General features: G+C 36.4%; 1 protein-coding gene and 2 non-coding genes across 3 annotated transcripts; 1 reads left to right on the forward strand and 2 right to left on the reverse strand.

The window, feature by feature from the left end:
- Positions 1-2,822: 2,822 nt before the first annotated feature.
- Positions 2,823-3,019, reverse strand: LOC117280075 (U2 spliceosomal RNA). The gene has a single exon (XR_004510536.1). It is a non-coding gene; the product is annotated as a U2 spliceosomal RNA (small nuclear RNA).
- Positions 3,020-4,897: 1,878 nt separating this feature from the next.
- LOC104110329 (uncharacterized) lies at positions 4,898-7,684 on the forward strand. The gene is made up of 6 exons (XM_009619798.2): positions 4,898-5,186; positions 5,370-5,770; positions 5,868-6,857; positions 7,001-7,099; positions 7,208-7,269; positions 7,633-7,684. The coding sequence occupies exons 1-6, from the start codon at positions 4,898-4,900 to the stop codon at positions 7,682-7,684; spliced, it is 1,893 nt and encodes a 630-aa protein (XP_009618093.2).
- Positions 7,685-14,493: 6,809 nt separating this feature from the next.
- Positions 14,494-14,690, reverse strand: LOC117280076 (U2 spliceosomal RNA). The gene has a single exon (XR_004510537.1). It is a non-coding gene; the product is annotated as a U2 spliceosomal RNA (small nuclear RNA).
- Positions 14,691-16,057: the final 1,367 nt, after the last annotated feature.

A 16,057-nucleotide genomic window follows, 5' to 3' on the forward strand; every position in this document is an offset into this window, starting at 1 on the left:
ACGTGAAAACTTTCCGGAAAATTTTACGGACTGCGCACGCAAGTCGAGGAATGATAAATAGTGCTTTTTGAGGTCTTAGAATACAAAATTAATTATTAAATTTAAAGATGACATTTTGGGTCATCACAGTGGGGGAGGGTTGGGACGGGTTGGGCGGGGAGCGGGTTTCAAACGAACAGTTTTTTGATACCGATGCACCGGAACCTGCTAAGCCCGTTAACCCGTTAACGGGTTTTTAACGGGTTACAGCCCGGTTCAGCCCGGTTTTTAACGGTTTTTTTTTTAATTTTTTTTTTTTTTTGACCGTTGCCAACGGTCAAATTCAAATATGATCGTTGGCCAACGGCCCTTTTTTGCAGAAATGGCCATTTCGGCCTACCCCTTAAGAAAATAGTCCCCACACCCCTAATATTTGATAAATTATAATTTTAACCTTTTAAAAACTATAAATAGCCCCCCTCTTCTTTATTTTTCCTTACAATTCACTCTCTTACTACTCTAATTCTCTCTTGATATTATTGATTTTGTTCTTAAATTCTCAATTACTTATTATTTTAAATTTCATCAAATATTTAGTTTAGCCATTACAAAATTATTATTATCAAATATCAAGTATTCAAGTGAAGTGTGGTATCAACTATCAAGTATCGATCTATCAATTGAAGTTTGAATTTTGATATCAAATTTAGTGCGGCATCCGGAATCCTGGTACACTCGTTCCATATCTTTCTCTTCTTTGGTGTACACTTATTTTATTATTTAGAATTATTAATTTAATTTACATAATGGATATATTTAGAGCAGCCAAAAAAGCGTGAACTAGTAGAGGTGGTAGTAAGAAAACTTCCAAAAGATCAAGAGGTGGTGCTTGTTCTTCTAGTAGCTTTACACATATTTCTGAAAGTTCACCTGAAAATTTAAATGTAGATTATGAGTGACTTCAAGAAAATTATAGTATAGATGATGATTTAGATGATATTCTATCACCTGATAATCTTGAAACACCACCAGCTACACCTGGTAATGCTAGTCAAACTCAAAATATTAGGGGTGAAAGTCGTGGTAATACAAGTAGCTCCCCTCCCCCCCTCCCTATTAAGAAGAATCGAAGATTAAGAAGTAAGTGTTGGAATTTTTTTGACAGACTAAAAGAAGATAAAAATAATGTAAGATATAGAATTTGTAAGGATATTTATAAACATGAGACCGGTAAGAAACATTAGAAACCCCTCACTGCTTTATATTCTTATATGGATATTGGACCAACTAAAACTCCTGATATTGACACTTGTATTTCTGATCTACACAAACATTTAGAAACATTATATAATTATTATGCTAACATTGTTGATGCTTCTTTTGCTGTAGATGCAAATATTCCTTCAAGTTCAGTTTCAACATCTAGGACCAGTGCTTTGGATGATAATGATGGTGTTGAAGATTATTTGATTTGGTCTACACTAGGGGAGCATCAACAAACCAGTAGCAGAAATATTGATGAACTTCAATTCTACTTGCAAAAGTCAGCAGAGTCCCGCACAAAGAAATTTCTACCATTGAGTTGGTGGAGGAGCAACTCAAATCAATTTCCTGTTCTTTCGGCTATGGCTCGAGACGTGCTAAATGTGCCGATTTTAACAGTCGCATCAGAGAGCACATTTAGCCAAGCAAGGCAGCAATCAAGGGCGTGACGAGGTAGATGAAGCGGATGACCAAGAAATTGGAGATATAATGGTTTATGATTCTGATTCAACCAATACCGGAAACCAAGAACCTTATGTTGACATGGATGAACTTACAAAAATGATGCAAAGCATGTGATGTACTATTTATTTTTTTTTATAATTGTTGTAAACTTTTAATTTACAAGTTCAAAAAAAATAAAATCAAAAAAGAACTTGCAACTTAATTTGAAGTATTATATATTATTCAATAAAAATATCAAATGAAAGTTTTCGGAGCTTGATCCTTACATATTGCCTATTGGTCTTATTAAATAATTTTTTGTAGCCACTTACTTTCAAATTTCAATTTTAAAATTATAAAATTCAAATTTCAAATTTAAAACTTTAAACTTCAAAGTTTAATTCTAAACCTTAAAAGTTTGTAAACACTTAAGTATCAATAACATTGAATAAGAAAAACAAAATTTACTTAAAAAATAAAAAAATAAAAAAATTGCACTGCCCGGTCCAGCCCGCTAAGCCCGAACCCGGACGGACAAAAAAAATCCCGAAAAAGTACTGCCCACTAACTCAGCCCGCTAACAACCCGCAACGTAAAACGGACGGGCTGATTTTTTTTGTGTCCGGCCCGTCTCAGCCCGCCCGTTAAACACCCATAGGTGGGAGTCGTGCCCATTCTCTATCCGGGCACGAGCAGGAACATAAAAAAATGAAAAATCGAATACATGTACATGATGTAACGACATATTCAAAAATACTTGATCCGATTTGATAGGCTACCCGCAGAAAGAAAAGAGTTTACCAACCGCATAACAATTCATTCTTGTGTGTAGCGCGTGAGCCTATGTCTCTCGAACGATTCAGCCATTCAAATGATTATTATTCTATTAGATTATAGTAATAGCAAACATGGGAAAGAAAATTTTAACTTAAAAGAACAAATTTGGCCTTTCGTCATATAAGCTCCAGAATATGTCAATATTATGCCTAGTTAAGGAACGACAACTGCTTCAATACTGCAACAAGAAATTCGATTAAATATAGGCATAATTCAGCCAAGACAAACGAAACATTTTATTCTGAACTGGAGTTGGACAAGGGAAATTCAGGCCCAAGTAAAATATTAGACTGGCATTGGTGGGGTGCGCCAGGCCCGTGCAATAGTGCAAAGCAATGGGTGACACGCGAGAGCCCAGATAGCAAGCTACCTTAATAGACTCTCCCCCTTAAAAAATTAAGTTAATATCGTGTGGGCCGATGACCCACATATCAGATATTAAACTGATAAGAACAGATACTACACTTGATCTTAGCCAAAAGGCCGAGAAAGGTATGCTTTGTACCGTTTCATTTGGCCCTTTTTATACATAGCTTGTTGCTCCAGCTTTTATCAAAGCCCTAATCTTCACTAGAGCCCGACTCAACACCGGAACATTCATTCTCATATAGCGCTTTTGCCTCGGCCTCAAGCCTCTTGGCCTCTTCAATCTTGGCCGACAGAACAAACCCCCATCATGAATCTCCTCGAGGGTCTCCCTCCGGGACAACCACTTTACATACTCGACCCTTGTTATTAAGCGGGCTTCGGCTATTTCCACACCAGTTTTGTATTCGCCAGTATTTTCTCGACCTTAGAGGAATCAATCGAGGATGCCTCTAACTTGGACTTCAGCACAGTATATTCCCAGTCGAGGTCGTCCTGTTTCGAGACGGCTGAATCCAGTTGTGCCCCGAAGCTCATCATTTAGCCAAGACCACTTGTTGGCCTTATCCTTCGCCACCCGAAGCTGGTTCTTGACCGAAGCCAAGTCCTCTTTTGTAGCCTCCTTTTCCGAGGCCAAAAGGTCCATCCTGCTCCTCAGCATCTCGACCGAAGTTTTGAGCTCGTTCATCTCGGCACGAAGTTGGTCAATCAGGTCTATCTTCTATTGGACCCGTGAGGTTGTGTCGTTAGTCACTACGCGTAACCTCTAATTTCTTATCTCAAATATCCTTACCTTCTTGACCAGATTGATAAAATCATGAGGATACGTTGAAGTTAAATAAGATGCACGAAGGGCACAAAGAAAGGGAAACTTACCTTGTTCAATGCTTGTTGTGCCTCGTTGAAGAGGCTCGGTGTGCTTAACTCGTTCATCTTCTCCTGGTCCTCTTCAGTCACCAGGTAGCGAAGATAGTTGGTCATGCCCACCGAAGCAGACAGCACCCGGGTGTCCGCCGGGATAGTAAACACGACTGTTCTTTGACGATCGGGATCCTCGCTCGAAGCAGGGAACTACTTCACCAGCTTCGGGCTAGAGCTCAGCTCGTCTGCTCCAGACGAAACATCTTTTTTCCGGATCTCTAGGTAACCAAACCCGGAGTAATCCTCCAATGCGCCCATGTCCACACCGTCAAAGAACATGCTGAAGATCTCGTCTGCGGCCTGTGTCGTATTATTTGGCTTCTCCTTGACGTCCTGAGCCTCGTCGAATAATGACTATGTATGAGACGGTAATTCCACGATGTCAATGACACCAGAAATTTCCCTTAGAGCAGGGATAGTTTTTCGGGAGAGCGTAGCCTCTGTTTTTCCTTTTTTCTCCCGAGCTAAAGAGGGATCGGCCTCTCGGACACTTCCCCGGTTGTTGCATGTTCTTCTTCATCAATGGCCGGCCCATGGACGGCTAACTCTAGTTCGTCATCTTTAGGGTAATCCCTGAGCCGATAGAGGGAGTTAGAGTCCGGTGCCCTGGCCCGGGTACTCTTCTTCTTGCTTTTTGGGTCCGGACCGCTACCCTCTTCTTCTTGGCTTTGGCGTTCGGGGAGCCCGAAGATTTTCTCTTTATTATCTTTTTCTCCTCCTGTGCAGCAGCTCCAAGTTGTCCCAAAGCGGATGGTTTATCGAGTGAGGCAGAGCCTCGTCCTCGTCCCATGCCCAGAGCTTAGTGGTCTTGGGCAAACCTATGAAAGAAAGAGAACTTAGTGGAAATGACGGTTGAGTATGAGAATAGACTTGGTTAGAGGAGCACTCACTGTGGGAATGGGTCTCCCACTTGCCCTTTGAGAGTTTGCGCCATTCGCACTCGGAGTACGACAATTATTTGCAGACCCCCTCGACACACTCTTTGAAGCGAGGAACTGCGTTGGGAACTCGAGCAACCGCTGCACGATGGTAGAAGCAGGCAATAAGAAAAAAGAACAAAAAACATTCCAGAGTACTCAAAAGGGAAATGAACTTACAGGCTAAGTTCCACTTTTCAGGGAACAACAAAAATTCGGAGGGAATGAGATCTTTGGTTTTTACCCGAACAAATCTCCCATGGCAGCATCGATCCCTATCTTCATCGATGCTTGAAAACAGAGTTGATGAACATGTAGAGTTAGATAAGTATGTTAATGAACCAACAAGGGTGAGTGTAAAGTGTTGTGCTAGCTATCCATGGCTCTTTTTTTCTAGTTATGATTCTAGGACAAAAGATTTTGTGGTGAAGAACTATAATCCACTTCACAAGTACAATGGTACTTCCAAGAACAAACTATGCAACTCAAAGTACTTATCAGAAAGATACAAGGACAGAATAATTTCTTAACCAAATATTAGAATCTTTAAGTTTCAAGAGTTAGTTCAAAAGGAGTTAGAAGTGTATATTAGAAGTATTGTTGCAAGAAAAACCAAGAATATTATGTTAACATGGATTATAGGAGATCATGTTAAGGAGTTTGGCAGAATTCTGAACTATAGAGATGAGCTGCTAAGGACTAAGCCAGGCACCACATGTGTTGTGAGACTTAGTAAAGAAACACATGAAGATGGAAGGAAAATGTTTGTAGCATTTTATATCTGCTTTGATGCATTAAAGAAGGCCTTCCTTGATGGTTGTAGGAGGTGTATTGGGTTTGATGGCTATTTTTTGAAAGGTGTATGTAAAGGGCAATTACTTGTGGTTGTTTGTAAGGATGGGAATAATCAGATATTGCCATTGGCTTGGGCAATAGTTGAAGTTGAAAACACATTTTATTGGAGATGGTTTGTGAAACTTTTAAAGAATGATCTTGAGCTTGGAGATGGGACAAAGTTGACTGTTATTACAGACATGCAGAAGGTAACTTATATTCTGTTAAATGTGTTGTTCAAATTTGTTAATCTCTTTATTCTTCTAACTTTTTATATTTTAATTATTTATCTTTTATATATTGTAGAGACTTGACAAAGCAATGAGTGAGATCCTCCCACAGGTAGAACATAGGATGTGTGCCAGGCACATCCTAGCAAACTGGTCGAAAATACGGAGAGACATTGAGAGAAGGAACTATTTTTGGAGATGTGCTAGGTCAATTTATGAACAAGAGTTAAAGAAAAATCTTGATCACATAGAGAAAATAGGAGATAAAATAGTTGAGGACCTATTATACTATAACAAAGAGAGGTGGTGCAAGGTATATTTCAAGTATTTCAGCAATTGTGACAGTGTTGACAACAATATGGCTGAAACTTTCAATTCTTGGATATTGGGTCCAAGTCACAAGACAATTATCATAATGCTTGAAGAGATTAGGGTGAAGATGATGATAAGAATAGCACAAATGAGGGATTTCTATGATACTTGGATCAGTGACATTTCTCCAATGGCAGTGAAGGTGTTGCAGGAGAACACATCAAAATCAATAAAATGTGTGGTGCACTGGAATGGTCAATATAGTTATGAAGTGAAGGAAGGACACAACAGTAAGCATATAGTAAATCTGAACAGGCTAACCTGCACTTGTAGAGCTTGGATACTGAAGGGTATACCATGTGCTCATGTTGTAGCTGCTATCCATTTCAAGAAATTGGAGCCAGTTAACTACATTGCACATTGGTACCATAGGGAGACTTATATGAAGACCTACAGTCACTTTCTTCAGCATATACAAAATATGGAGATGTGGCCACAATCACAAAACCCTTCAGTTATACCACCAGAAGTAAGAGTAATGCTTAGCAGGGCCAAGAAAGTGAGAAGGAAGGAACCAACTGAAAATAAAACCGGAAAGCTTTCCAAAAGAGGTACTCAAATAACCTACAACAACTGTCATACTAAAGGCCATAACAAGAAAGGTTGTCAGAAGACTACACAAGGTACTGCAAGATCAGCTGGTGGTGCAAAGTCATCAAGTATTGGTTCTTCATCAACACATTCAGTTCAAAGTGTACTAAAAACAAGAACAGGAACATGAAGAGGAAGACCAATTGGTTCAACAAAACAGGCAATTACTCTGAAGTTACGTCTATAGACTGCACTTTTGTAGGTCTGTTTTATGTTTAACCTCTTAATAGTTTGAACTCTTTATAGGATATTACTACTGGTATAGGAAGAGGAACACCCTATAAAAGGCCAAGAATGGTTGGTATGAGAATTCTACAAACAAAAAGTGGACCTTCCATCTATAATGTAAGCATATAATGTCAATTATGACTATAAACTCATTTTGATCGAACTTGGATGTAAACTAACTAACTTTTTTTCTGTGAATATAGCATGGATGTCATTTGTGCCTAGAAACTCTGCAGTAGTGACTCGAGATATTGGACACAAATCAAGAACATGGGTGAAATGAAAAGGTAAAGAAACTATCACCTCAAGGAATCTTTAACATATTCAAGCTAAGAAAAGAATGTAGACAAGTTCAAAGGCATCTGAAAGAGTTCATTTGATCCAAACAAGTTCATCAGCACCACAATCAACTGCCCAGTATAAATTAGAACTTCAGTATTTTTGTTTGCCTTTTGGCAGTTGGTATATGTAAAGACAATATGAATTTCTATTTTGCAATGACTGAAAGTTTCTAAGTCTATGGTATTATGTGCAGCAATGACTGCTGAATTGTAGGTCTATTTACTGAAAATGATATGCAACAATGAATGCAATTTTGTTAAGTCAGTTTCTATGTTTTTCTACTTAAGTCTGTTTTTTGTAATATGCAGTAGTTACTGTAGATTTGTAGGTTTGTTTACTGGAAATGATATGCAACAATGACTGCAATTTTGTTCAGTCAGTTTTTCTGTTTTTCTGTTTAAGTCTGCTGGAAAGTTGTTAATCTGTCTTTCTGCATAAATATGTTGTTAATATGCAACAGTGACTGCAAAGTTGTAAATCTATTTTTTTACATAATTATATTGTTAATATACAGCAGTGACTGCAGATTTCTAAGTCAATAAAAAGCGTGGATTTGTAACAGACATATTGCCAATTTTCACAGTACAAACTATATCAACAAGGTGCATTATATTACAACAAAAGTTACACCAAATTTTTACAAAATATGCTACAATTTTGTTAAGCAACTCTAAAGATACTACTGCCACAACAGATCCCAAGGTAAATTTATTGAATGATTCTTCACATATACTAGATGAAACCAATAGCTTATAGCTATTACACATCCACACAACAAAAAAAATCAAAGTACTTTCTCCTTAATCTTGGACTTAACCAAAGTGATCCTCCACTTCTTCTCCCTTCCTTTCATCTTCTCAATCTCTCCCTCCAACTTCTCCAATTGCATCTCTATCTTTCTTTCCACTTATTTTTTTTCTAGGCTTATCAACACTTTCATACACTTCCAATGCACTTTCAAGTTCACCAATTTTTTCCACCAGTTTATGAATAACAAATTTTGATCTTGGAATAATTTTTGCATCTCTCCAACGCCAAAAATTACAAGATCTTGGACCCTACAATGATGAAACACAAGGAATTAATTAAAGGTCAATCAGTGAAAGCTTCAACTAATTTACAAAAATTAAACTTATCTTATAGTATGGTCACACCCAATATCTTCTACCTGGGTTCTGAGGGGTCCTAGAAGTCATTATCGGCAGCACATAACCATGGTTGCAGCACACTTCTTCATTCAACCCAAGATCATCATTTTTCATATAAAGCCTAGCCAAGTTAGTTGACTGCATTGTCGACTAAGCCCTAAATTAAGATGAACCCCTCAAATAAGAAGAAATTCAAAACACTCAATAAGCCTTAAACTTATATTAACCAAACGATTATAGAGAATAATAAGGCTTTGATTCAGATAAAAGGATTCAAAATTGTAGGTCTTGGACAAAATTTATGAGTAATTGAAGGAGAGGAGATTTAGGGTTTTTGAAGAAGAGAAGAAGAATTGGATCGGATAATTAGAGATTTTACCGCTGGGTGTCCTTATAAAGTAAGTCTCTTTTACCGCTGGGTCTCTTTATTTTAAAATATTTTTTTTTAAATTTATTTTATCCGTTAATTTTAGTGTAAAATACGCTCACAAATCAAATGTTTCCACGTGCTGGGTCAGGGTCATGGAGGGTGGAAAAAAATTCACTTACAATGTGCTTAGGAGGGTAAAAGAACACTCGTTTAGTTAAAGTATTCAAACATATTTTTTGGACAAGTTTAATGGGGTCTTTATGTATTTTGCCTAATTTATATGTCTTGCTTTTCGCAAGGAAGTATGATATTTCCTTAATCACAAGATTCAAATGGGTTGAATACATAGACAGACCCCTAAACTTGTCCTTTTTTTTCACCTAGACACTTAACTCACCACATGACCCATTGAGTACTCAATCTCTATTTAGATTGTGCCAATTAGACACAAGAAGCTGACATGGCACAAAAGTTGAATTTCACCTATTTTGAGTGTGTCTACATTAAAAAAGAGAGCTAAAATGGTCTTCTTCTTCACATTGAAGCCAACCGCACATTAAACTTGCTTATATTACAGCACAAACTATATCAACAAGGTGCATTATATTACAACAAAAGTTACACCAATCTTTTACAAAATATGCTACAATTTTGTTAAGCAACTCTAAAGATACTACTGCCACAACAGATCCCAAGATAAATTTATTGAATGATTCTTCACATATACTAGATGAAACCAATAGCTTATAGCTATTACACATCTACACAACACAAAAAATCAAAGTACTTTCTCCTTAATCTTGGACTTAACCAAAGTAATCCTCCACTTCTTCTCCCTTCCTTTCATCTTCTCAATCTCTCCCTCCAACTTCTCCAATTGCATCTCTATCTTTCTTTCCGCTTGTTTTTTTTTCTAGGCTTATCAATACTTTCATATACTTCCAATGCACTTTCAAGTTCATCAATTTTCTCCACCAGTTTATGAATAACAAATTTCGATCTTGGATCAATTTCTGCATCTCTCCAACGCTAAAAATTACAAGATCTTGGACCCTACAATGATGAAACACAAGAAATTAATAATTAAAGGTCAATCAGTGAAAGCTTCAACTAATTTACAAAAATTAAACTTATCTTATAGTATGGTCATACCCAATATCTTCTACCTGGGTTCTGAGGGGTCCTAGAAGTCATTATCGATAGCACATAACCATGGTTGCAGCACACTTCTTCATTCAACACAGGATCATCATCTTCTATACAAAGCCTGGCCAAGTTAGTTGACTGCATTGTCGACTAAGCCCTAAATTAAGATGAACCCCTCAAATAAGAAGAAATTCAAAACACTCAATAAGCCTTAAAATTATATTAACCAAAAGATTATAGAGAATAATAAGGCTTTGATTCAGATAAAAGGATTCGAAATTATAGGTCTTGGCCAGAATTTATGAGTAATTGAAAGAGAGGAGATTTAGGATTTTTAAAGAAGAGAAGAAGAATTGGATCGGATAATTAGAGATTTAACCGATGGGTGTCCTTATAAAGTAAGTCTCTTTTACCGCTGGGTCTCTTTCTTTTAAAATAATTTTTAAAAAATTTATTTTATCCGTTAACTTTAGTGTAAAATGCGCTCACAAATCAAATGTTTTCACGCGCTGGGTCTGGGGTCATGGAGGGTGGAACAAAATTCACTTACAATATGCTTAGGAGGGTAAAAGAACACTCGTTTAGTTAAATGGTTCAAACATATTTTTTGGACAAGTTTAATAGGGTCTTTATGTATTTTGCCTAATTTATATGTCTTGCTTTTCCCAAGGAAGTATGATATTTCCTTAATCACAAGATTCAAATGGGCTGAATGCATAGACAGACCCCTAAACTTGTCCTTTTTTTTCACCCAGACACTTAAACTCACCACATGACCTATTGAGCACTCAATCTCTATTTAAATTGTGCCAATTAGACACAAGAAGCTAACATGGCACAAAAGGTAAATTTCACCTATTTTGAGTGTGTGTACATTAAAAAGAGAGCTAAAATGGTCTTCTTCTTCACATTGAAGCCAACCGCACATTAAACTTGCTTAAGCTCCTTTTATTTACCAAAACAAATACATAATAGAAACCCAACACAAAGTTTTATGGCGAACTTTACGAACACCCAACAATAAAGAAAGACAAATGCATACCCAGCTTTAGGAAGAAGAAAAGAAAAATGCATACCCAACTTCTGGAAGAAGAATTTTCAGCTCATCGCACTATTTTAATTTTCGTTTCACTTTTATGATTATTGAAGAATTTTTTTGTTATTCTCTTTGGGGCTAGTGAGGTGAGGTCGTTGGTTTATTCCAAAATATAAATCTTACTTTCATTATAATAGATCCAAAGCTTTTTTCTTAATTAGCTGTTAGATATTTCATAACAGATTCGGTGTTGTTCATCGTGTAAAAAATGAGATTTTGTCCAGAAATCTATAGAACTTGGCCATAACAGAGGAATGAGATCAGCGAGGATGACCTCCGATCTGGTCTAACAGAGGAAGGTCTTAAAAAATAAAAGAAGCTAGTGTGGGGAAGAAGACCAACAAAGAGAGAGAAAAAAGCTAGTGTAAACTAACAGAAGAAAGCCACAAATTAATGGAGATAATTTTCTGTGGAAGAAGAAAGTGTATGTGTGGAGTATATTGTTTTTCTATTTTAATGGTCAAAAGTTAAAAAGAGCCATATGTTCAATTTTCATTGGCTTGTTACCACATCAGCCGAGAGTGAGCTACATGCATATTGTTTTCTCAACTGTTCCAACTTGTCGTGAGTAAGCTACACGCATCTTGTTTTCTCAATTGTTCCAAGTTGTCGTGTCTAATTTGCACACTCTAAATAGAGATTGAGTGCTCAATAGGTCACGAGGTAAGTTTAAGTGTGTAGGTGGAAAAAGGGACAAGTTTAGGGGTCTGTCTATACTTGTTAATCGGGAACCGGGTCAGCCCAGTACTGTAGCGTGGGGGAGGGCTGGGACGGGTTTGGGCGGGGAACGGATTTCAAACGAATAGTTTTTTGATATCGGTGCACCGGAACCCGCTAAACTCGTTAACCCTAACGGGCTACAGTCCGGTTCAACCCAGTTTTTAACGGTTTTTTTAACCTTTTAAAAATAATAGATAGCCCCCCTTCTTCTTCATTTTTCCTCACAATTCACTCTCTTACTACTCTAATTCTCTCTCAATTCTCTCTTGATATTATTGATTATTGTTTTTAAATTCTCAATTACTAATTATTTCAAATTTCATCAAATATTTAGTTTAGCCATTACAAAATTATTATTATCAAATATCAAGTATTCAAGTGAAGTATGGTATCAACTATCAAGTATCGATCTATCAATTTGAAATTTGATTTTTGATATCAAATTTAGTGCGGCATCCGGAATCTCGGTACACTCGTTCCATATCTTTCTCTTCTTTAGTTTACACTTATTTTATTATTTAGAATTATTAATTTAATTTACATAATGGATATATTTAGAGCAGTCAAAAAAGCGTGCACTAGTAGAGGTGGTAGTATGAAAAATTCCAAAAGATCAAGAGGTGGTGCTCTTTCTTCTAGTAGCTTTACACATATTTCTGAAAGTTCACCTGAAAATTTAAATATAGATTATGAGCGACTTCAAGAAAATTATGGTATAGATGATGATTTATATGTTAATTTAGATGATATTCCATCACCTGATAATCTTGAAACACAATCAGCTATACCTGGTAATGCTAGTCAAACTCAAAATATTAGGGGTGGAAGTCGTGGTAATATAAGTACCCCTCCCCCGCTCCCCTCCCCCCCTCCCTATTAAGAAGAATCGAAGATTAAGAAGTAAGTGTTGGAATTTTTTTGACAGACTAAAAGAAGATAAAAATAATGTAAGATGTAGAATTTGTAAAGATATTTATAAACATGAGACCGGTAAGAAACATTAGAAACCCATCACTGCTTTATATTCTTATATGGATATTTGACCAACTAAAACTCCTGATATTGACACTTGTATTTTTGATCTACACAAACATTTAGAAACATTATATAATTATTATGCTAACATTATTGATGTTTCTTCTGCTGTAGATGCAAATATTCCTTCAAATTCAGTTTCAACATCTCGGACCAGTGCTTTGGATGAACTTCAATTCTACTTTGGATGACCAGTGCTTCAAATTCAGTTTCAACAAACCAGTAGCAGGAATATTGATGAACTTCAATTCTACTTGTAAAAGTCAGCAGAGCCCCGCACAAAGGAATTTCTACCACTAGTTGGTGGAGGAGCAACTCAAATCAATTTCCTGTTCTTTCGGCCATGGCTCGAGACGTGTTAAATGTGCCGATTTCAACAGTCGCATCAGATAGCGCATTTAGCCAAGCAAGGCAGCAACTAAGAGATACCCGTCATTCATTGGGCAGCAACGCTTTGGAAATTCTAGTGTGCTTCAGAGATTGGATAAGATCAGAACGTTGAAATCAAGGGCGTGACGAGGTAGATAAAGCGGATGACCAAGAAATTGGAGATATAATGGTTTATTGTTCTGATTCAACCAATGTCGGAAACCAAGAACCTCATGTTGACATGGATGAACTTATAAAAATGATGCAAAGCATGTGATATATTATTTCTTTTTTTTATAATTGTTGTAAACTTTTAATTTGCAAGTTCAAAAATAACAAAATCAAAAAAGAACTTGCAACTTAATTTGAAGTATTATATATTATTCAATAAAAATATCAAATGAAAGTCTTCGGAGCTTGATCCTTACATATTTGTCTATTGGTCTTATTAAATAATTTTTTGTAGCCACTTACTTTCAAATTTTAATTATAAAATTATAAAATTCAAATTTAAAACTTTAAACTTCAAAGTTTAATTCTAAGCCTTAAAAGTTTGCAAACACTTAAGTATCAATAACATTGAATAAGAAAAATAAAATTTACTTAAAAAATAAAAAATAAAAAAATTGCACGGCCCGGTCGTCCCCGCTAAGCCCGAACCCGGACGGACAAAAAAAACCCGAAAAAGTACAGCCTGCAACGTTAAACGGACGGGCTGGTTTTTTTTGTGTCCAGCCCGTCCCAGCCCGCCCGTTAAATACCCATAGGTCTGTGGGGGAGTCGTGCCCATTCTCTATCCGGGCACGAGCAGGAACATAAAAAAAATAAAAAACCGAATACATGTACATGATGTAATGACATATTCAAAAATACGTGATCCGATATGATAGGCTGCCCACAGAAAGAAAAGAGTTTATCGACCGCATAACAATTCATTCTTGTGTGTAGCGCGTGGGCCCATGTCTCCCGAACGATTCAGCCATTCAAATGATTATCAGTCTATTAGATTTAGATTATAGTAATAGCAAACATGGGAAAGAAAATTTTAACTTAAAGAATAAATAAAGAAAATTTTAACTTAAAGAACAAATTTGGCCTTTCGTAATATAAGCTCCAGAATATGTCAATATTATGCCAAGTTAAGGAACGACAACTGGGTTAATACTGCAACAAGAAATTCGATCAAATATAAGCATAATTCATCCAAGACAAACGAAACATTTTATTCTGAACTGGACCTGGACAAGGGAAATTCAGACCCAAGAAAAAAGTTAGACTGGCATTGGTGGGGTGCGCCAGGCCCGTGCAATAGTGCAAAGCAATGGGCGACACACGAGAGCCCAGATAGCAAGCTACCTTAATGGACTCTCCCCCTTAAAAAATTAAGTTAATATCGTGTAGGCCGATGACCCACATATCAGATATTAAACTGATAAGAACAGATACTACACTTGATCTTAGCCAAAAGGCCGAGAAAGGTATGCTTTGTACCGTTTCCTTCGGCCCTTTTTATACATAGCTCGTTGCTCCAGCTTTTATCAAAAATACCGATGTGGGATTAAAGAGCAGTGCACCGAATAGATAGGAGAATCATATGTTTAACAAAAGAAAGCAAGAAGTGTACCCAGGAAAAATGTATTTACTGGTAAAAACTGGAATAGCATAAAGAAATTTGAGAGAGAAAATTATTACCTTTTTTTGTTTCTAGGAAATTTTTTTGTTTCATATACTAGTGGCTACCCTTCTAAGAGAATTTGTAGCTTGTGTCGAGAGAACATACTGTGTTATAAATTATGATTACCCAACCATCTCGTTCTTATCTTTTTAACACCTTCTTCTTCACTCAAAAAATAAATGCATCTATTTTTTTCCCTTTTAAAATACATGTTCTCGACACTTCTCGTGCCTTATATGGAACAATGCTGAATATAGAAGTTTCAAATTTTCAGTATAGTTTCGGATACCGTTTGGTAAAATCGGGTGAGGTATAGTTACAAGTTACTTCATGTTACTGCTTCTTTTCTATTACCGGATCAATTACTGTATTTTTTTCAACAATGTTGTGACTATACTTTTATTGAGCCGAGTGTCTATAGAAAACAATCTCTCTACCTTCACAAGGTAGAAATAAGATTTGCGTATACATTACTCTTCCAATAACTCACTTGTGGATAACACTTGGTCTGTTGTTATTGTTGTATAATTACAAATTTAATTTTTCATAGTTTCTCAAATTTATGTATGGATGTAGTTGATGTTTTTACCTTTTTTATAGGTTATGAACTTTTGAAAGAGTGGCGAAAAATATCAAGGAATTTATTTTTCTCTGTTTCATTTTGATGGAAACGGTGATGGAAAGAAAAACTAAGACATAGTTTTCATATTCCCGAAAACTATAGTATTAAGGTTTGGAAAATCGAATAAAAACAAATCTGTTCAGCTAAGAATCTTGGCCCACTAGTTTTGTCGTAAAGGCCTAAGTGGCTTTTTAACAGCCCAATATGCAAGTAAATGACTTGTTCTGTAACTTCTAATTGGGTTTAGCAAAAACTTCCTAGCCCAATATATGTTAGCTTTTGCTCTGCATCGATTTGTTACGATAAACAACAATAACAACAACTCATTATAATCTCACAAGTGGAGTCTGGTAAGTTAGTGTGTACACAGACCTTACCCCTACCCCGAGGTAGAGAGGCTATTTCCGATAGACCCTCGACGATTTGTTATGATAAAATGATAAGATTATCTCAAGTGACTTTTAATTGGCCTAATTCTGTTAATGTCTTTATACTATGAATAGATAAAATTTAAATAATGATAAATAAAATCATAACAAGAGTGTTAATCAT

The sequence above is a fragment of the Nicotiana tomentosiformis genome, chromosome 11 (genome assembly GCF_000390325.3).
Source record: "Nicotiana tomentosiformis chromosome 11, ASM39032v3, whole genome shotgun sequence".
Lineage (NCBI taxonomy): Eukaryota > Viridiplantae > Streptophyta > Magnoliopsida > Solanales > Solanaceae > Nicotiana > Nicotiana tomentosiformis.